Source organism: Gadus chalcogrammus, chromosome 2 (assembly GCF_026213295.1).
Source record: "Gadus chalcogrammus isolate NIFS_2021 chromosome 2, NIFS_Gcha_1.0, whole genome shotgun sequence".
Taxonomy (NCBI): domain Eukaryota; kingdom Metazoa; phylum Chordata; class Actinopteri; order Gadiformes; family Gadidae; genus Gadus; species Gadus chalcogrammus.
This window is the reverse complement of record NC_079413.1, coordinates 11,365,551-11,389,310: the sequence shown is the minus strand read 5'-3', so window position 1 is coordinate 11,389,310 and position 23,760 is coordinate 11,365,551. Positions and strand designations below refer to the sequence as shown.

Below are 23,760 nucleotides of genomic sequence, written 5' to 3'. Positions count from 1 at the left end.
AAGGGGGTATGATAACAGAAAGAGACAACATTGTGTGCTTATTGCTGTATAACATATAGCCTTGCTCTCAGTTTGGACTCTTTTGGTCAGCCCTTTTTCCCATGGGCCTACAGTGCAGGAGCAGGGAGCTGGTGATCAGAAGCTTAACCGGCAGTTAAGTGGTGTTGTCATAGGCTACGGCTCAGTGAATAGCTGTCTTGGCTCTTGAGACACCCTTTATGGGATGATCATCCTTGAAGGCAAAAGCTTATTGATCTTCTCTTCCTCTTTGGGTTGTTTAATTCCATAACGCATTCTCTGATAAAGAATTAAACCCATTTTTGTTACGTTTCCAGCTCTTGGCATCTCTTTAAACTAAAAGATTTAAGTTGGAACAGGTAGTTGGTGAAATAATTATATCTCACATGAATATAGGTAGAAATTAAACAAGTCAGGAGCTCAAATAATGTACAGAATGTGGACATTCTGCTTCGAATCATTTTGCAGTGCTACAGGAACACACATTTTTTTGTGTTTCAATATTGTCTCACGTTTCTAAGATTGAGATATTTAATGTGCTCTACAGAGCCATCATTAGGACATCCTACCGTTTACATTATGATGCTGCTTTGGTTTGGACTGCTGTAGTTTTATTTTCTTCTTAGAGAGTTGTGTTGAAAGAGTCCTGGTCCCCATGTGTTCAGGTGTATGTGCGTTGTGCATGCGCCGCTGGTAGCTAGCATGCTTCCAGATGCTAGTTGTGCCTGTGTTTGTCTTGCAGTGATGGCATTCCTGGCCATGCTCACTCTTCACATCCACCAATCAGATACCTGGGTTACATTCATCTTGAGAACAGAAACTAGGATTAAGGGAATATGTCAGTCCCTCTATACTGCTATCATGTAGCTTAGCCTGTGCGTAGCTAAACCAGTACCTTCTGATGTAGCTTAAAAGGCGCCTTCCTCTACGTCTCCTGATGTAGCTTAGCATATGATATGTCTACTGATTTAGCTTCGCACTCACCTGCTGATGTAGACGACCTACTGATGTAGGTGAGTGCAGGCAACTACATTGCCTGTACCAGCCAAATTTGCTCTGCCTATGCCTACTGAATAGACATAGCTTAGAGTAAATCTATTGCTGCAACTTAATCTTAGCCCGTGGCTAACAGGCAAGCTTAGCATATGCCTACTAATGCAGGGACTTTGTTATATTTATGTAAAAAGAAATTGTTCTTCTGCAATTAATACACTCACTAGTTATTTAGCTAGTGAGACAATGCATGATATTTTATGGGACAGACCGAAAGAATACTTCAATATCTTGATTTACTTTTCAAGAAGCAATGGCTATAAGGCTATACACTTATTAATAAGCATAATCTTTTGTAGACCCGACCTGTGCACATAGTTGGAAAAAGCTGTTTTGGCTCCATCCCTACTTGAGTTTTAGCCCAAAGCCGCCAGCCAACCAGTCAGCAGTTTACTGCTAGCCTCCCCAGCAGCAGTTCAGGAGGTTGTTTGATAACAAGCAGCCCAATATGAGTGTGGTGCAGCAGCGAGTGATGACGAGCCAAAGGATTTTAATATGTAGTTATGCATTAACTGTTTAACCAGAGTGTTTGATTCTATCCATCCTCCCCTTTCTCCTAGCTGTGTCATTGTCTGACAGTGGCTCAAATGAATCAGAGCGTCTCCTCATCTCTCTCCCCCTCCCTGATCCACCATGACACCACCCACCGTCACTGCCACTCTCTCCGATGCCTTTCAGTAGAGTAGCAACTTGCTATTTTTAGCATGGCAACTGCACTGGCAGTGTACAAGCCCAGCCTCTTGGCAAAAGAGAATAAATATTTATGATGGGAATCAGTTGACCTGGCTACGGTGGCCTCGGCATGGAGAAGGACAATAAAGCAGCTTAGGTCAAGGTCCATTATGCCACCCCTTCTTTCATATTGAGGAGAACAACTGCTGTTTCCTGGACCAGTGGTGTGGAGTTGGATTCAACCAATGTTGAGATCTGTTACATTACTATTAACTTTATTGTCATTTAGTAGCCACTTTTATCTAGAGACCTGAATCATTCTTATGGCGCATTTCCTTGGGAAGGTGCGGTTCGGTGCAGCTCAGTTACGGCTCGCGTTTTCACCGCCGACAGTACCCTTATGGTAGGGGGGGTTTAAGCTATAGCCGATGGTAACGTGAGGTCACGTTACCATCGTGACCTCATAGCAGCCCCACACAGTGCTAATAAATCCAAGGAAAAAGAAGAACGCGCACAATGAACAAAGATCAACAATGTAGGTCGTCCAAGAAGGTTAGCAAACTTTTGCGTGACATTTTCTTCCATAAACAAAGCTTTCGCCGTTGTCCAGAAATAACTCGCGGATAATGTTTGTTTGTTATTATCCTCCTGTCGCACGGAAGTGCGATTCTGTCGACCAATCAATGGACGGCGTATGTGTACATTGGTCTATGTATGGGAACACTGTGTTTACCTCTATAGGCGTGGTTCCCGAACGGTCTCTTAGGAGTCTTCTTAGGAAACACTCCTTACGTCGTTCGGAAACGGCGCTTTCCAGAAAGAACGTGCTGAAATCGATTGCTCCGCGATCGAGTTTCCATTTCATGCGCAGGTGCATGACAGCGTTCTAAAACATACTGCAGTCTTTGCGAATAAAACATTGGTCGAAATCCTTCTAGTAGGCCTAAACATTTATTTAACCATGGGCGTAGATAGCATAGCCTACACTGATTAAAAAATATATATAGAAAAATTGACTTTGAAATGAAAACTAAATTTTGAATACTTAATTTAGCTTATTATATAATACTGTTTATGCTGAGACTGCTTTGCTTTTTCTTACCTGTAGGGGTCTGTGTGCGGGCTTTTCACACCGCCCGGCCAGTGTGTGTCAAGGGAAAGAGACGATGGTTGAAAAAAGTCTTTCGACCTCTTATTACGTTCACTCGTTTCTTATCAAAGTTTATTCGTTTCCTAGTATAATTTCCATAATTTAGAAGACACCTTTGTTCATTTTTGATTTGTACAATAAATACAATATTATTTTGAAGTTGCGAGTTTTTGAAATGATTGGAAGCGAGTCAAGCTGACCTCGCCTTGCTGTACCCACGGCCCATACAAAGAACAGCCGAGACAACATCCTTAATTCAAACATGCCGTTTCATTTGGCCTCAATTGGCTACGGATGCTAACTGTTTTTCGAAACCTTCTCAAAGCCTTAACGTCATTCGTAACCTCTTCTTTAGCCTCTTTTTCTGCCCCTTCTAGTCCAAGACATGCTGCCCACCAGCTTTCAAAGTACAATGCTGCCACTGGTGGATTTGTATCAATTCACATAATTATCCCTCCCTGCTATTTTGTAGTTCCCCAAAACACCCTGAAACAAGAGTCTCACATACTTATGCCACTATATATATATATATATATATATATTTATTTTATACGGAGACCACCAAACTTACTTGATGCAACAAAATAAATAAATATATATTAGGGATGTGAATAACAAAAAAGGTTATTGTGTAAAAAGTCTTATGGCAAGTTATGAGTTATGGCAAATTCAATATGTTAATATGCAAACATTATATCAACCCCAGGTAAGATTCAGATGTATACAGAAACTTGCCATTTACGTAGTGGCCACCCTCCTGAAAACATGTGTAAAAGTTGTGTGATAAGTAAAGAAATTTGAACTTGATTCGGTACCGTTTCTACTGCTATCACTCACATGTTACATGAGCGGAGGGTTGCGTTCACGTGAACCCCGCGTGGCCCTGTGTTTCAGATTCCGACTCTGATTGGTAAGATTGTGTAACATTAAAACTTTTTTTAATCGCAGCCTTTGAGATTTCAAAAATCCAGTTCAACATTGCGATGTTGGATAGAATTTGATTAATCGTTTAGCACCTAGACTTGCCTGAATAAAATAATATTTTCATTATGTAAGGTAGGGCAAACTGTGTGTGCGTGTTATTATTCCGGATTGGTAATGCCTCTCCGTAGTGGAATTGTCAATTTCCACAACGTGATTTCCACGATGCGGAAATCGTGGTCTGAATTGCAGAATGTGGTATTAAATATAGAATTAACTGTAAAACGTGGAATGTTGCAGAATTTTCAAAATTTTCCATAATTTGGCTGAAATTGATGTGAGGGATAATCACAGAGAGGCAGGGCAATAAACAGTTTGATATGTCCGGCTTCGTCTCGGGCGGTAAGCTTCCACGAGCCGGGCATATCAAACTGTTTATTGCCCTGCCTTGAGGAGATTATCCCGTTTATTCTATTTCTTTCTTGCTAACATAATAAAATAATTCAAATAATTTAATAATTATGCTTTTCCTTATTCGTATTGCATGCTTATTAAATGTATTATTAAAACGTTTATTTTTACAATGGACCTCATGTTTGAAATTTCTGTGATAGAAAAACATGCATGTGGCGTATTGATCTACTATTTGATGACGCTGTGCTCAGTCAGCAGCAAGTACAACCGATAAGTCAGCGGGCAGCCTGCCGGGTTAATGCCCTCCTCCAAGCCAATCAGAATCAAGCATGCTTAAATGATGTAGAATAAAAATAATTAATGTCAAAAATTGGCCAGATTATTGTAGTAACTATTGTAGTCAATTATTTAATAATTGTAAAATTACAGACGAGTAGACATAAATTCATAATTGCGTTTTCGATCGCAGTGTTTTGAGAGGGGATGGAGGATTGTCCCCTCACAACGTGTCGCTACTTTGAGTAACAGGTCGAAGATGCCGTCTAAGACGGCCAAGTCCTCATAAACACTATGAAATTAGACCCTAAATGTAGCAAATTATGTAAACATACTATTGATTGGACCCGTAAAAATACGCTTAATGAAAGTCTAAAGCCCATGTGAAGAAAAAAGTAACAGCTCTGTGTTACCAGAGCATGCCTCCTCAAAACAACATTACTAGTGAAAGTGATCCGCAGATTAAACAAGAATCTATTCAGGACTTGGTGGCACTGAGGCTGACATCCCCTTAGAACAGGGGTTCTCAAAGTTTTGACAGCTGAGGGCCAATTTAGGAACCCAGAATTGGACTGAGGGCCGCCAAAGGAAAACGCCATCAGCATCCCTGTGGGGAAAAAAAAACAATGCACCGTGGACCTCTGGGAGTGAGGTCAAGTGAGGTCAGCATCAGAAAACTGAGGTTCATTGAATTCTTTCAAAGTAATGTGCAGTCGGATTAGAACTAGCAAATGTAACAGGATTCAATTGAAAGCTAGAGTTTTCTTTTATATTTATTTATTTTTGTTAAAATTAATATTGATATAATAATAAAAAAAATATATATATATATATATTTTTTTTATTTATTTTTATTTTATTACATCTGTATGTCAATGCGGGCTGCCAGGAATGTTTCCGCGGGCCACACTTTGAGAACCAATGCCTTAGAACAGGGATGGGCAACTGGCGGCCCGCGGGCCGCATGCCCACTCAGCCCGCACATAATAAAAAAAATAAAATAAAAAAAAATTATAATAATAATAATTGATCGAGTTACAGAAAACTCGTTCAAGAAAGATGAGAAGAATTCATAGAATTCAAAGGCAAACCCATGCGTCTAGTTTGCTTAGAAGAGATATCAGTCATTAAAGATATCCACTTAAGTCGCCACTACAACTACTACAACTGCTGGTTGGGTTTGAGTTCATTGAGTTGTTGCACTTAATGTTGGGCCACTGTTTTCCAGTTTTTTGACTTCATTGAATGATGATGTATGTGAGCCCTTTGCACTGACAAAAATACTGACCATTCATGTGGCTGTTTGAGCATGGAAAACATGAAATTAATGTATGTTGGTTCAATTAACATACCGTACATAGGTTATGATTCTGGACGATTTTTTAGGTAGTGGCCATCGCCAAAATGCACCAGAATACAGGAAATCATCTACCAAATTCAAAATGATGTAGCTTCTCTCAGCTCACGTTTAGTTGAAGTGTGCAGTCATGTGGCCCTCCGATGGTTATGATAAAAAATGTGGCCCTCTTTATCATGAAAGTTGCCCATCCCTGCCTTAGAAGAAAGCTTTTTTCCAGTGAAGCATTGCAAACAGGGGCAAGCATGCCGCAAAAAACAGACTCGCCTGCCCCGTGTTTTTGACCAACAGATAACCGTTTAACTGATGATCGTTCTATCCGCATGTATATTATTCCAAAACGACCAGCTATCCTGTGGCGATTTCTGAAAAACAAAAACGTGAAAAAAGAAAACGTAATTCATAGGGTTCTATTTCATTTTGCATTCTGAACATTTTTGCCTCTTGAAGCCATAATGTCCGTCCCGATAGATTATTATTTAATTTTTTTCAGAATCAACCAAAAGTCAAAATAACCAAAAATGTCGTAAACAAGATCTATGAACTTGTCTTAATCAGAGTTATTGGAATTTTGAAGAAATGTAAGTGTGTGTGTGCAGGGCTGGAAAAGCCTTTTGAATTTGTTTCAAGCCTTTTGGCCCCTCCCACCACCTCGGATTCATCTGTGCTTGATGATTATTGGCGCAAACCACACTCTTCATGCAAAGATGAATAAAGACCCCCCCCTCCTCCAATTTGTCCAAAAGTGGGTGTAAATGGGGGAGTGGGGCGGGTCTGGGGTCCTCCCCCAGAAAACTTTGATTTGTTAGATGGGATTTTCTGTATTCAGGTGTATCAACTGGAAATGGGCAATACCTTCATTCATTCAGATTCATAGACTAAAACCTGACTTGCAGGGCCTTTACAAGCGAACAGATGTAGCACTGGGTTTAGTTTCCCCCCAACCAGAAGCCTACATTAAAGGCCTGGCCTATATTTTGGTCCATACTTGATTAGATACATTCAGGGTTCCACACAGATATTGTGGCATAAGCAGAATTTCTGTATTTAGAGGGCATTTAGATATAACACATCACGTATCGTGTGATATTTACCTGAGGGGTCCTATTCAGACATCAACCCATAACCCATTTTCTATGATTAAGGAAGCCCTATTAAGACATATCACATTCTGTATTTGATCTGAGGCCCCAATGAGAGTAATCCATCCCTGTATTAGTATAGTTGTTACTTACCCCAAACCAGTGTAGTTTAAACCTCAGAGGGTACTGAAATAACAAATCTATTTTAAACTCTTGTATTTGAAGTGAAACACTAAGTGTGGTTTACTGAATTAAAGAAAGAAAAAAAAACTCGACACACGATTGGGGGCCCCAAGCCGTGTGTGTGTGTGTGTGTGTGTGTGTGTGTGTGTGTGTGTGTGTGTGTGTGTGTGTGTGTGTGTGTGTGTGTGTGTGTGTGTGTGTGTGTGTGTGTGTGTGTGTGTGTGTGTGTGTGTGTGTGTGTGTGTGTGTGTGTGTGTGTGTGTGTGTGTGTGTGAGAGAGAGAGAGAGACAAAGAGCCTTAGGATCGGGTGATTCGCTTGAAAAGGGCAGGGCATCATCTCCATCAAAGTTTCTCTACTTTGTGAAGGATAATAGCATCTGTCATATCACATTCGTTTTGAACTTTGTTTCTGTTTTGTCTTTTTTGTATTGCTCACTTTGGCTACAGCCTATAGAGTTTGGGATGAATACGATGGCCTGAAATGCAAAAACTGGTTGGAATGTTAATTTAGAAGTTAATATTTTTAGACATGTCATTAAAAAACAAAAGGGTGGAATTCCTGTGCTATTGCTTTATTAACCCTAGTCAACACCTGCAAAAAACACATGCTAGCAAAACAAAACTTTGATACACAAAATGTTGCATTTGGCATGTATGTCAGTTGTCAGAACGGTGGAGGTTATCTCAGCCATGGTTGAGATGGGATTGGGGAAAAGGAACTTTAGCTTTGACTCCCTGAAGTACATGAACCACGACATGGAGGAGAAAGGGATTGTTGCCCGCGATTGTCTCCCGCTTGAGCCCCGCTTCCCGCTGCCAGCTGCCGAGGGACCAACGCCTCGGTGCTGCCCGCCGCAGGAGGCGGGGGTGCCTAAGCGCTGATCACTGCCAGCTGCCGAGGTGGTGGTCCCTCAGCATCGAGGCTCCGGCGGGAGACAATCCCGGGCAACAATCCCTTCTCCATGTCTTTGTTCAGTCTACTTCAGATTGATGTAGACGTGGAAGAACCAGAGACGTCGGAGGACCCGACGCAGTCGTTTGAGATTCATAGTATCGTCTGGAGGCGCACACAGCTTTTGGCCATGGCGATATATATTATATGATATAGATATGATATTTTTTCGATATAGAGCTCCATGACTCATGCCGCAGCACCTGGAGTGTTCTAGAATATTTACATAACACGTCCAAAGGCTGTGTGCGCCTCGCCATTGCGATGCATCCACTGTAAACAGAGCGCATAGTACCGTGGCGGCAAGCTGCTCAGGGCCACACCTCCACCCTCCTCCTTGACCCGCCTCTCTCCTCCTCATTTGCATTAAAGCTACAGACACCGAAACAGCGCATTTGGGGTAGAGGTGTAACGATACATCGATGTAGATCGATACATCGATTGATTGGCGAACGATCCAACTGCATCGATGCAACGCCCAAACATCGATGCATATCGCAGTATTACACCCTTTTATTATTATATATCTCCTTTCGCGGGTGTTTGTGAAACTATGTCTGCGCAAAGCGCCAAGCCGCTCATATCCATTCACCGGTTAAACAAGGCAACAGCGAGCACATGTGTGAGCGCGAGGATGTCTAGTTTCGGTTTGTGTTGCCAGATTGGGCATATGTCCCGTTTTTCCAGCCTAACGTGATTAAAAGTAGCCAAATCGGGCTGAAAAATTTGCCCAATCTGGCAACACGGACGGCTTATCTTAACAGCCAAGATAATTCCGAGGGATGTTTTGTTTTTAGAAGAAAACTATCCACACAGATAGGTTGGGAATGGTCTACGTTCAAAATGAAAGATCATTACAGGCTCTTTAATTTAAGCCATAAAAAACCTTTGGCACTTAAATGCAATTATGTGGCACTTTATTATTTGTATTAAAAATAGTTTTTTTTGTTTTAAATATCCGGAAGAGCAAAGAAATAAAATGATGAAATTATAATTAAGTTGATGTGAGTTGATGTGATTGTAAGAGGTCGTGTTAAATGGGCATATGATATCGTCTCATATCGGACGCATGCCCCTGAATCAAAATCGTATTGCGGCAGACTTTTGATATCGGCAAATATCGTATCGCTGTCCAATGAATCGATATAATATCGTATCATGATGAAACCAGAGATTTACACCCCTAGTTTGGGGAAAGCTCAATATGCGACTGGCTCGTAGTGGCTGTTAATCTGCACCAAGGCTGAATTTCGGGAACTTTTTCAAATACTGTGCATGGGGCCCACTAATATCTTTATTAAAGCATCCATAAAGTTGCATTCCGTGGGACCTTTAAACATTACTTGTGGATCTGAAGGAGAACCCATGAGTCTGCAAGGCAATCTTCTGCCCATTGAGTAATGGAGTGGGATGTAACACAGCCTCGTCATTGGTTCATGAAGTGGAGATAAGCAACATTTGAATAGAGCTATGACAGATGTTACACACACGCACGTGAAGCAGTTGTCCTTGTTGCTCCTAGCCTAATCTGTAATGCTGTCAGTGTCGTAGGCGTGCTGCCGTTTTGCCTAAGGGTAGACTTACCCCTGGAGATCTGATAGCTACTAAGCTTTTGCATTTTAATAAGTTATCACTGGTTTGAGTTGGGCAACAAAGAAGCCCAAACGGTGGCAATACACAAGTGTTCACACAGCATTCAAAATTATTATTGTCCAAAAAGAGAAGAGTAAAGCTCAGAGCAGTCTGGAATTCATGAGTATCATCAAGGTATAGGTTTTTTAACAGCGTCAGTCCTCCCGTTAGTGGTACTATTCACATAACATTGTTCATAATTGTATTTTAAGGCATCATGTTGAACTGAGTTGATATTTTATTAATTAACACAATTAAGCTCTGTTCGATGCTGACATTTATTTCATAAAATATTAATAATTCCGCTGATTGGTTTAGTACTTCTGATGTTGATACTTTTCGGATTGCAAAGATTTTTTTTTCTTTTGTAGCCACTAGAAGAAGCACGGAATAAAACAAGATAATCATTTGATGGAAGAAAAGAAAAAGAAAAAACAAGACGAGAAGAAAAAGAAGGAAGATGGAGTGAGAAAGGTGTGTATTGTGATACGCCAGTAGCTCCATGTCTATAAATATCAGCCTGTTCTTGACAAACAATTAGCCAACAGAAAATGCATACTGCTCCACTGCTCTATTGGATTGCTGTTTGAGTCAAGTGCCCCATAGTAAAGTACATTTTAACACGTCATTACACCATATTGTCCTCAAATAATCCCACATGCTGACATTATAACAATTATACTGTTGGAAGCACACAAATTAATTTGGACCAGAGTTGTTAGTGGTTTTCAGTCAGCTTGCATACAATGTTCCTCAACCCTAGTGGACCCAAGTTGAGGGGAAAAAATAACTATCATTATACAGGTCAGGGTTTTTATTGTGTCCCAGTTAAAGATATAATGTCATTTTCTGCCACTAGAGCGCTTTATCTCTATCAAAAAAGAAGAAAAGAAACAGAAGTCTTAGGCCCGTCCAATTACTCCCCCTAGCCCTAGATTTGAGCCCTAGCCCTACAATTTGCGCATTCCCGCGGAGGGGTAGGGTGTTCCAAAACTTAGCGAGCAAGAAGGAGTGCCTGTTTTGTCTTAAAATCATCCCTTGGCAGCTAGCCAGCTCGATACATAACTTGCAGCAAAGGGTATCACGAATTACCCTGGATACCTTGCGAACTCAGCAAGCGGCAATTTTTCCATGTTTCTCAAACAGTTATAGGTTATGTTAAATGATTAACCCTAGAATGGATTTAACTGTACGATCTGAATGTGTAGGACGTCTTATTTCCGATACAAAGGTCACATTTTCAAACGTGAATAAAAATAGTAATAGGCTTCTTTCTGTAGTGTAGACTCGTCGATGCTGCGCGTGACGTAAGGTAGCACGTTCGCTACGCTAATTTGCATAAAGGTACGGCCACACCAACCGCGTTGCTCGCGTTAGGGGCGTTGAAAATCGGCATTTTTGCATAGGGAACCATTGGTCTAGGCGCGGTACACGTGTTGAAGCGTTGAAGCGTTGCGTTGGGGGCGTTGGGCGCGGCAGTTGCACGTAATTACGCACGTAAACGCAGTAACGCGCCCAACGCACCAACGCCCGGAGTTCAGAAAATTGAACTTTCAACGCGTGACGCTTAGCCGCGGTAGCCAATCAGCGTGGAGCTTGACCCGACGTCACTGGCAGAGAGTAGTGAGCTTGCACAGAAGCATACGGCCGACATCTTTCTTTTTTCTTCTGGGTGGAAATAGTAACATAATTACGCCATTAAATGCGTTTATGGAAACATTTCTAGCGAGAAATGTGCATTTTACTTTCATAATGTTCGCTCAGTGAAAGTGAAGGATGTTTGGTTTGATAGTTATGACGAAGAGGGAACGCTCCGTTCACTTGCATGGACAATGGACTCATCTAGCTGCGTTGGCGCGTTGACGCGTTGAACCACCACACACTGGTCAAGCGTCAGGTTAGGCGCGGTACTCGCGTTGTCCAACGCGAGTAACGCGGTTGGTGTGGCCGCACCATAATATTTTTGAGTGGTGTCCCATTTCATAGGAAAATATCCTCACTCTCACTTCCCTCTTTGAGGGGACTTTACTGTGGAGGGAACTCAAAGCAAGTGTTCTCGTTAAGGGGTTGAGTAATGGGACGGGGCCCTAGTTTGATGACGTAGTGTAGCAGGGTGGGTTCATGGGTCATGCTCACGGACGAGGTAATGTATGAAAGTTTTATTCACATTACGTCTAATCACTTAATGTCATTTCATTGTAATGAAATAGCCTCAACTAACATCAGTCAAAGTAGCATTAAGCTGCTAAATTTAGATGAGCTGTAGATGAGTTGCATGGAGAATTACATCTTGGGCTAAGTTAGCCTTGCCCTGTTATCTGCGATCAAAACAATCACACTAACAGTAATACGTTTCAGCGTGTTGAACGTTGTTTTATCTTTATATCATAGGACATCGCAGTAAGGTAGATCAATATTAAAATTTCACATCACTAATTAGGCTATGTAGCCATCTATAACAGTTATCACTCTGTTGGAAAGCTAAGTTTGATATGATGCACAGCTGTTGCAACATGACTTGGCATGACTGACTTGCTCATGTGTATTATTTTATTGCGTATAACATGTCCTGCATTGGAAGTCATTGACACATTCATGGTCTTACCTTACCTTTGTTGTAATTGTATAAGCACAAAAGTTAACCATAGTTTGTGTAGTGACACACAGAGAAAGACAAGTATATGCTAAATGATTTACGCACTTGACATTAATAAGTAAGTACTAACGTTTGCTAAAACACAAGACAGCTCTTTCAATGTAGCTACATAAATATTGTCAGCTGATCATGTCCTCTGTATCGAGATTTTTGTTAGTGCTTCTGGTGACATGTGAATACTGCTTGCTGCAGGAAGACTGATTGCTCCTCATTGGATGTACCGATGTCAACTGTTGATGAAACCTGGAATCCCCCCATAGCAGGGGGCAAGACCCATCACAGGGAAGAATAAGAAAAACTGCCACTGGAAGAGCAAGCCATGCTGCAAGAGGAAGACCAGTGGGAAGAGGGAGGGCATCATCAGGCGGCAAGGCAAGAGTGAGCAGGATATGTGACCAATACACGGACCCAAATGGCCAGCACACTGGGTTCATGGCAGCACTGGTATAATTACTGCTAGCAACATCACCCCTGATCTCTTCTTTAGAGATTTCATCCTATTTTATATGAATGAATGGCTAGATATTTCTTTGTACATTTTATAATTTATTCTTGTTATATATATGATGTTGTTCCATACTGCCTTCTTTATAGTCTAGGTCCTGGGTAAGATTTGTATGCACTTCATTTAGCAGAGAATATCTCACCTGTTAGAGAATAATATGACCCCATTGAACAACGTTGGATGTGTGCCAAAATCTCTACCCGGGACGAATGTCCTGAAACAGGTGACGCCATTGTCACACTACAGGTGAAAGGGAATTCTTCTTCCATTTATAGATATCCTCATGCATTTCTACCAGATTAGACTCGAAATACTTTTTGTATCACACTTTGTCTAAAATCGAGGTAGGTTGGCGAACACAGAGCTTGTGACATCCGTGAACATCACGCAAGCTCTGTGTTCGCCAATCTACTTTTCGAGCCTTAAAGACAAGATGGCGTCGACGGTTGAACTTCTGATGGTATTGTGTGTATAAAATGTCCTTTTTAATAAACAATCTACACTTAAAAAGTTATCAATGCCTCTTTTTATATTTTAAGACCCTTATTACACTGCCAAAGAAGTGTCAAGCTACTTCTATCCTTGTAAGTGGTTTAAAATAGGGATTTCGTTTTTTCCAATGAGACATGCCTCTCGTTCCAAGTTTATAGCGTTTTGGTAGAATCGGTTAAAACGCATCTATATGCGCTTTTTTGCTCCCAAACAAACATTCCTTTTCGTTATCATACCAAACATATCCCAGATCCAATTAACACCGGATATCTCCTTTAACTTAGGTAATCCTTACTGTTCTATCAATCAGATTTTTCGATCGGCAATCATAAGGTTATGTCTGTTTCTGCACTCAGAATGTGCACGAGATCGATAGTTATTGACAGTTATTTTGAATTTAGGACATTTAAGAAATTCCTAACTTAGGATAGTTCTATAATAGCTAAATTCCTATCTTAAGACAAGACTAAAGAATTTCATTGCCTGCTCTGTAATTGTTGTGCATATTACACCTCCTGTAATACCAAACCCCCTTAATGCCTTTCTATCTCAAGATAGGATAGGATTTCAGTGTTAGGAAGTATCTATATATCATATAATATATATTATTACGGCCAAAAGCTGTGTGCGCCTCCAGAAGATATTATGAATCTCAAACGACTGCGTCGAGTTCTCCAACGTCTCTGGTTCTTCCACTTCCACATCAATCTGAAGTAGACTGAAACAAGACATGGAGGAGAAAGGCATTGTCGCCTGCGATTGTCTCCCGCCGGAGCCCCGCTGCCTCGGAAGTAGGCAGCGGGGCTCCAGCGGGAGACAATCGCGGGCGACAATCCCTTTCTCCTCCTTGTCGCGGTTCATGTACTTCAGGGAGTCAAAGACAAAGTTCCTAATACATATTAACACTGCCAAAAGCTGTGTGCGCCTCCAGACGATATTATGAATCTCAAACGACTGCGTTGGGTTCTCTGTCGTCTCTGGTTCTTCAGTCTGAAGTAGACTGAACCACGGCAAGGAGGAGAAAGGAATTGTTGCCCAAGATTGTCTCCCGCCGGAGCCCCGCTGCCCGCTGACAAGGCACCACCGCCTCGGAAGTAGGCAGCATGCCTCGCGGCGGTGGTGCCTCGCGGTTCATGTACTTCAGGGAGTCAAAGCTAAAGTTCCTTTCCCCCCAATTCCTTCTTAACCATGGCTGAGATAACCCCCACTACGAGTCTCGTTGTGGAAATACCAGAGACGTCAGAGAACCCGACGTGTTATGCGCCATAACACCAACAGCGGAACGGAAAGAAGTGTACAACAATAAAAAAACGTCGTAGCTTAATGTCTCATTGGTGGGCCAAGCAGAGAAGGGGAGGTAACATTTCCCCTTATGAAGACATACGGGGAAAAAACCAAATCGGCGCATCTGAGCTTTGCTTTTTTCAAAGTCAGAGCAGGATATCTAGAGCTCGTTTTACACCTAAAGCCATTTCTAGCTGCTGGGGGACCATAGTCAGGCTAGGGGAACTCGTATTAATGTTAGAAAACCTTGTAAAGTGAAATTTTCTTGCCATGGGATCTTTAACCTATTATATACAGCTAGCAACATAAAGGAATTGACAGTTATTAATGAACCTAAACTTTAAAGAAATTAGTCTATCGATACACTCGAATATTAATAACGTCAAGTTTACTTTTCCAAAGTACACCTTGAACTGGCTTCCAAAGCAGACATCAAAGATGAGATAATCATAGCTCTCATGTTTATTGAGTATGGGTGTCACCGGGGTTCAGAGTTGAGGAGCTACTCCAGCATGAGATCACCAACTCTGCCTTCTTCTTGGTTGACAAAGCAGTTACTTGAGGAGGTGTGCCAAATCACAACTTGGGACGGAGCTGCTAAAGTTGTGTCCACAAATCGATAAAAAAGGTCCATATACCCCCGGCAAAAACACGCCATCATTATCGACTTCATGGCATTGGTGAGAAAGGTCTCCTTAAAACACTTGACCCCCCCCTCAAGACATTGCATGACTTTGCTATTGCTCTGACATTTATGGTCTCCAAAGCTGGAGGCAACTGTGATGAGATCCATATTGTGTTTGACACTTACTCCTGAATGCTTCCCAGACATATTAGCTGCCCCGTCATAGGTTTGTCCTCTTAAATAAGCAATGGGAAGGTTAAGCCTCAAGAGAACATCCTTAGCCATTCTAGCCATTGCTTCTCCAGTAGAACTTGAAACCTCATATAAGCCAACAAAAACCTCATGAGGTACTTGGTCCTGGTCCACATATCTGATGATTATGGACTCCTGCTCTACACCACAGATATCTTGAGTCCCATCTATAACGATGGAGTACTGCATGACGGGTAAAGCCTGGATTGTCTGTGCAATACCTCTGACAATGCTGTTTCCTAACAACTGCAAAATCTCATTTTGCACTTCTGGTTATTTATAGTCATGTGAGCGGGACAGCCAGTCACAGAGGCAAGTATCTCGCTTGGCTTTCTGTTTCAAATGTTGGTCAAAATTACCTTCAGAACTGTGCCCTCACAATGCCAAGCCCTGTCTAGCGAGGTACTTTACAGAATCTACAATACTCTCAAGGCAGTGTCTACCACTTTCTTGCTGTTTTGCCAATGCACTTGAGAGTTGTGACTCTATTGGGGCTGCCTCTTGGCTATTGACTGTGACTGCATAGTGATGAGCCTTGCTATGTTGGTGTTTTTCAAATCTACTAAGAGCATGTTTACAATTAGAAAATCCATTGTAAAAATCCATCCGTCTGCTTTTTTGGACAGTGTACTTTTCATTATTGTGTATGTTTTCACACAGTGGAAGCAAAGAATTCCGTTCACTGTCGGGCTATAATGCCACGGATGTTGTCTGTACTAATCTTTCTGGAAGTGGAGGACCTTATTGGGCAATGTTTGAACACAAATTAATTCGGGATGAAGTTGATTTGGCTTGCCCTCAATATCGAGAGTGTCTCCAGTTCTACACTGTTCTTCATTGTCATCAGACTCCTCACCCTCACTGCCTCTCTCCCTGTTGCTGTCTACAGCTGGATCAGTTTCCTTAGAAATAGACCACATTATATAATGAACCAATCTCTTACCATGTCCAGGGCTCCAGAGTGCGCCTAATTTGGGCGCACATGCGCCTAGAATTCGGGGTAGTGCGACTGTAAATGTATCTGGTATAATTATTATTATTATACCAGTCTATTCATAATATTGTAATGACCACGGAAGAGGCAGTGAATGAAGTTTTGATTAGACAGCGATTTATTAGATACCTAATAAACCGTTGGAACATGCAAGACCGGTAACGATAGCAACGCCGGTAAACAAACCCGCGAAGCCCAATCCAGGGGACCCCGGGCCTGTACTATGAAGCTCGATTAGTGGGTTAGCGAGGTATGTTGAGCTGAAAGCCTGGGTTAGCTGTACCATGTACGTCGATCTCTTTAAGCGTCGCTATATCATCATGGTGATTTACGCTCGCAACCAAACCTGGTCGGGAGCAGCTTTTCAGCAAGTCTACCCGGAGATCGGCTACTTATATCGGCGTGCGCAGCTTCCTAGCCCCTCCTCCGATAATGGTGTCACCATTTGTGGGTGTTCCCATGGACCTCGGCGCACTTATCGTGCAGGCGTCTCTCCGGAGACAGAGGGTTTTTCGGGACAGAACCGATCCCTTGGCATTGTCTGACGATATTCTTTATGAGAGATACAGATTCGGCATTTATTTAAGGCATTTATTTAATGGTCAAAATATTATTAATCAATGGCGTAAATATCGACGGTGCAAGCGGTGCAGCTGCCCGGTTTCCCCCCGTCAACAACTCAGCGCAAGGCAGGCACGGTCCAACGCCCCCCCCCCCCCCCCCCCTCAACAACTCAAAACTTGGGTGCACCATAAATACGTGCTGGTGCACCCAAATAAAAAATGTAGGCGCACCAGTGCACCCAAGGAAAAAGTTAGTCTGGAGCCCTGATGTCTATGACTGCATGTGATAATATGCAGGCAGACAACATCACATTTATAAAGTTAATTACACATTTTATATTTTGTGTGTAAAAAAAATACATTTGAAATACCTTTATAGTTTTATAGCCTATGTTGACATCTCACCTGTAATTCCACTAGGTCAATCCCTGAACTAGGCCCAGGCCTACAACTAGGCAAGATTGCTGCAGCACCCTAATGAAATAACATGATGCATTACCTACTGTAAGCAGTCAAACATATGTAGTAAAACATTTTGTCAAAACACCATGTCATATTTACCTGTAGGCCTTAATCTTCCCTATTTGGGCTACAACCTGGCCGGGGTTTCTCTGTAATCTGATGAATAAAATATAGATGCCATGAGCAGGGACACAGCATCAGTCAAATCTCAAAGAAGACTGGTAGTATTCACTAGGTCTACTTTTAATATTATAACTAACTAAAACTTATAATCTAATGAACCACCATGTCCTTATTTTAGTTCACCTGCTGCTGTGACCCTGCCACACCACCGTTGTATGATAAAGGGGATGGCTGGGTTTCTTCTTCTGTCACCTGACAAAGTAACAAATTGATCCCCATTAGTGAGAAAACGGTTTTGCATTCATGTTCTCCCTAGAACGCAGAGCCCATAGAAATGCATTTGATTTTTCACAGACATCCTCGTAATTTTCATTCATTTCAGAAAGCGTTGGTATTGCTGGTTAATAGCGTGCCTCTCCTTTCCTTGGTAAGCGCTGTCATGGTACACAAATCTGCTAGCACGATACAGCTGACATAGTTCGTAGGCTATTTGGTTAATTCGAACGTCCTCCATATAATGATATAGGCTACACGTAGCAGTGTCAAACTAAATTTATACCAAAATACAACGTTTCTAGCATCACTGTCTTGAACTAGCACATAAATTATGACTTACACTTTGTTTCTTAAAATAGCTTCTGATGTCCACCTTTCTTTTCTTGCCCGTCGTCTTTGAATCGACCAAGTGAATTTAGTGAGCCAACAGCTTTTAATCGACAGCATACAGAGCGCTAAACCAATCAAAAAACAGATCTGTCTCAAATCATCGTCATTTGACATTGATGTGGACACATCCCCTGGTCGCCAAACAAATCTATGCCCTTGAACTGCATGGTGCTTTCATATAATACTGTTACACTATCAACATTGAGGATAGTCGCCATTTTCCAACAGTATCAAAATAATATACAGAAGGTTATAATTACTTTTGTTGTTAGTACTATTGTACTGTTGTTATAACTATTATAACACGAGGAGCCAAATGGTGCTTACCTGTCTAGTAGAAGTTAGTAGTCCTGCTTCCTTGCGAAGCCCCCCATCTTGGGAATGCCGAACCAATGTTTACTCTGGTAGGCTATCTCTCCTCTTTTCAGATGGAAAGCTAGCTAGTTCTCAGACTTTCGCCTTCACTCCCTGTGTTTCCGATGTTTCCAGATGCTAGTGAAATTGCTAGCAGAAATTACGCCAATCAGACTCTAAAAAATATCCCGGGACGTTTCAATTTCAAACTACTGATTTCCCTGAGATGAGCATTGGTTGACTTGGAATTATGTTAGTACAAAAGAAAAGAAAATATATAATTTAAGTTTAGTAGTCTTTTACATGTTTAAATGCTTAAATATTACATATTCTACCTTTAAGTAACCCCTGCCACAATAGTGCAACATAAGCATGTTCAAACATGCAACAGGAATATATTTATACATTTTTGTTGAGCGAATAGAGAGCCGCCTAATAATTATGTATTTTTGTTTATCTTCCAGGCCACGGAACAGAAAACTAAAGGTAAGCTGTGCTAAAATCTTTTTAAATTGCTTTGACTTAGAATTGCCCTACATTATCAAAACTGATTGTTTGATGAACAAAATAAACTTTCTTTGTTCTGCGATTATAACTTGTAATTGGGGTGCATTAATGGCATGTCCTTTGTAGCCTTCCAGAATTTTAAAGGCAGTCAAACATCTTTCTTAGACAGACGTTAACAAAAGGTTCAGCTGCTAGAGGGCTCTACCCCCAGAGCCAAAGTGGCGGTCAGGTGTTGGAGGTAGACTAATAAGGAGCCTAGGGACACTGCAACTGCACCCAGGGGCCTCCCTGGGGCCACTATGGAGAGCCTAGGGATACAAAAAACACCAGAAATGATGGTGGGAAACATGAGCCTCGGTATGAATCCTTTTGGTTAGTATTATTATAATTAGAGTCCTATGATATCTCTAGTAACCCTACTATATTTGTTAGCATTAATATTATTTATTTTAATTTTTCCTGACAAATTTGGCCATATCTCAAAGACGACAGGTTCAAATGTTTAAATAAATTGGCAGGCTGGTAGTGATGTAATATGCTGGTAAAATGAGTTAGGGATGTTAAGGATGGGATTTCATTGATGACATAATTTAAATAAATATGATTCATGACTGACCTAATTAGTCTTAATGGACCGCAAATCTGACTCACTGCTGGCTACCTCGCAGCAGACTATAGTGTCTTTCTATAGTATCTTTCATCTTTCCTTCTATTTGCTCTGTCTCTTTGCTCTCTCTGTATCTATGTACAGTATGTTTGTCTCTCTCTGTCTCTGTCTTTGTCTCTTGTCCCTGTGTCTGTCTCTCTCTATGTGTCTCTCACTCTCTAATTGTCTCTCGCTCTGCCCCCCCCTCTCCCGCCTCACACACAAGCTTTTTTTCTATTCAGTTTATGTGTTAAGCGCATGGCCATCGTTTGACCACGGCAGTTGGCTCCTCTCTCTCATCATGACTCATTTGACATTTCCATTTCCATTCTGCTGCATATTTTAGTGCTAGCCTTTTTACATTCCTCTACAGTGCTTGTATCCTTAATAGTGCTGTTAGCACTGTTGGCGTTATTACCAATGCTAGTGCGGTTAGTGTGCACAAAACTGTGTCAGCCTATTAGCCTGTGAGGTACCAATGAGATGGAAAGGGGGGTGGTTGTGGCGAGGCCCAGGTGATCTGTGGTCCATGGGGATGGGGAATGGGCACTGGGGTGTAACTCTACACCACCCTCTGCAGTTCGGCCTGGAAGCCTCGCTTCAGACTTCTTTTCATTATTTTGGTTTAGGAGCTGGATTATTTCCTTTATGTTCAGCTCTTTCACGGTTTCTGATGTTACACTTCGAGATAATGTTGAAATTGAACCAGGTTTAATGAGATATGGTTAAACAATTTCTCAATATCAGTTTTCGATGGGAGTTTCATTGGGAATTAGATTCTTGGTGGGATATTGCTCTGTTAACCTCTACCTTAATTGTATTCTTTAAACGGAAATTGTGACCCATTGTGACAGTAAATATAACCTATTTTTGTTTCATTCATATAGTCAGGGCTCCTATGAAATCTGTATGAATCCTGTTTGTTAGAATTATTATAATTAGGGTCCTATGATATCTGTAGGAACCCTACTATATTCGTTAGTATTAATATTATTATATATTTTACTTTTTCCTGACAAATTTGGCCATATCTCAAAAATGACATGCTCAAATGTTTAAATAAATTGGCAGGCTGGTAGTACTGTTAAAATAAGTTAGGGATGTTAAGGATGGGATTTCAATCATGACATAATTGAAATAAATATGAATCGTCATTAACTGCAGATATCCACTAAGCTACGAACTAGTGGAAATTGTACACATATTTAACAATGTAAATATGTGTAAAATATATGAAGCATAATATTAAGAATGCTTTATTTCAGCACTCTTTGTAAAAAAATTACGCAATAGACAATTCATCTCTCTGCACGAAAAGCCTTTCTGTGTGTGCTATTCCACACGGCTATGTGCTGTGCCATCCAGACACAGAACAGTGGTTAATGTTGCAGGCCTAATCTGCTTTGTTCTCCTTTCATACATGATGTGCATTTTTAATCCCCCCTGTAAAAAGGAGACTGACACACACACACACACACACACACACACACACACACACAAACTTGTCACTGGCTACGTTCACAAAACCTGAAAATGAAAGATAAATATCATATAAATGGCGTTGCAGGTGTTTAATTTGCTAATTTGTCATTTCATATTGTCTAAATTATGTGTGGCACCTTTTTTTATGGTGAGTCGATAATTAATGCGCAATTAAGAGGTTATTCATATCCCTGTCTGCACCAACCCACTTTGGTGTGTGTGTGTGGGTGGGTGGGTGGGTGGTTGTTCCCACTGCATTCCTCCGTTGTGGAAACGTTACCGTAGAAAGAAAGCCATCATTTTAGGCCAGCAGCTAGGGATGAGTCAGAATATTCGATTATTCGTTCCCGAGGGTCAAGGTTGATTTTTAACATTTGGACTGTTAACATTTTTTCCCATTCAAATAATGGACGGACGGAACTAATGTTGGACAGGTGTCCAAGGGCATTATCCCGCTTATACCATGGTCACTTGCCATAGAAAATAAATGAAGACCATTCATTTACAGGGGGATTATTTGTTTTCAACACGGCGGATATGCGCGCAGAATTATCGCCATAAGAAAATTTGTTGGACCGGTTGCCATGGTTATCTCCATGTGGTTAATTTGCAGTTGCGGTGTTAACTAGCGATGTTGTCAGCTTACTGTTAAATTAAACAGTAATCAGAAAACGCGGTTATATGCTATAGACCCTATAGTATCTGTGGTATAATGGATGGGACGAATTTCACAATTTCCCAGCCCTTAAGATATTAAGTGATTTCTTGCCGATGATCCATGGCTGCCTTTTTGAATGTCGGCACACATCGAATAATCGTTTATTCGTTCATACTAGGGATGGGCATAATTAATCGATGCTCGATAATCGATCGTTAAGAAATGCGTCGATCAATTTATATTGTTATCGATCAAAAGGACGTTGTGTTGCATACTGTGAGTCTTGAAGCATTTAATTGAATATCACTAGTCTATGTGGGAGAAATACCACCCTGCCGACTGGTGGAAAGTGAATGGAAGAAGGTTCCTGTCAAAGTTAGCGCGACAATACCTCTGCATCCCCGCAACTTCGGTCCCGTCAGAGCGGGTGTTTTCTGCTGCTGGACTGACAGTTACAAGGCTGCGTTCGCGTCTGACCCGCGAGCATGTTAACATGCTTATATTCCTAAATAAAAATATGTAGGCTGGAGTTATGCTATGGACAGTAGGGACAGTCACCACCGTATGTGAGTCGCTCTTTTTTTTCTTAATGTGTTGTCTCTCGCTCCGCTTTTCTTTCGGCTTGGTGCCTCTTAATTGGAGTCGTTACATTTTGCCAAAACTGTGATATTTTAGCAACAAGTTCAGCCTTATATATGTTCAATAAGGTATTGCTTTTAGATAGACTAGTTCATGCAATTGTTTGTAAATGGGTGGCTCATCTTTTTGTTGCAAGCCTTTTCCGCGCGCCGGCCGACATATAGGCATTATATGTCGGCCTTTTTTCCCCCGTTTTTTCAAAACAGTTATACCGTTTAATGCCCACTTTTAGCCAACTGCCTTTGTTTGATTATTGTTGTCCGATAAGTTGGCTACTTATTGTAATTGGAATAGGCTACAGATTTAGTCTTGTTGAATCGTTTTCAAACCTTTAAGAGCGCCTGTAGGCGCATTGTTCGGACTTTACGAGCGCCGCATAGGCCTATAACCTATAATGCCTGTATTTATTATTTTAAAACTGTTAAACAGTTGTAGGTCTTCAAGTTAACTGTATTGTATTAATGTTGGCCCATACATTATTGTTGGAATAAAGATTTCATTGATAAAAACATGCTCCATTTTCAATATAGCCTAGAAAAAAGTTAATGATTAATCGATAATTGATCGATAACTCTAGCGATGCTCGATCAAGGAAATTTCTTCAAATGCCCATCCCTAGTTCATACCACCCACCGATTATTCGACCATGAACATTTGGAGTTATTCAAATCCCTACAAATCCCTACACCCTTAGATAGGACAGCAAAGTAAGTGAAGGTGATTAGTTTGTAGATTTGATTAGTTACAGATTTGCCGATTGTACTATTTGGTGGATTCAAGTGTCATAATGTGTTATAATGCAATGCACTCAGAGCATACATTATTCAACCATGCATGCCAATACTATGCCAGTTGGGATGCACTGGTACAGTTATTTATTTATTGTTCTTACCAACATACTAATATTGCTTAGGCAAACTCCTGGATTTCAATTAAGTTATTTTAACTGTTAGACTAAATGAAGAAACCAACAGTTCAAATTCAAATGTATCTCGACCTCCCCCCACACCACCCCTCTCCCAGATGCTTCGTATGCCCCGTCCACACAGAGCTGTGCGTTTGGGCCGACCGTCCAGACGGATCCGGCGGATCCTGTGCCCGAAACTGCACTTTTCTGATACCATGTCCCAAGGTGGTTTCA

General features: G+C 41.3%; 1 protein-coding gene across 1 annotated transcript in view; it reads left to right on the top strand.

The window, feature by feature from the left end:
- The window catches only part of LOC130404414 (trinucleotide repeat-containing gene 6C protein-like), an 80,400-nt gene that overhangs the window by 1,233 nt on the left and 55,407 nt on the right, over positions 1-23,760 (top strand). The window contains exon 2 of the mRNA XM_056609126.1: positions 19,152-19,173. Within this exon, the coding sequence (XP_056465101.1) occupies positions 19,152-19,173 (22 nt within the window). The remainder of the gene's footprint in view (positions 1-19,151; positions 19,174-23,760) is intronic.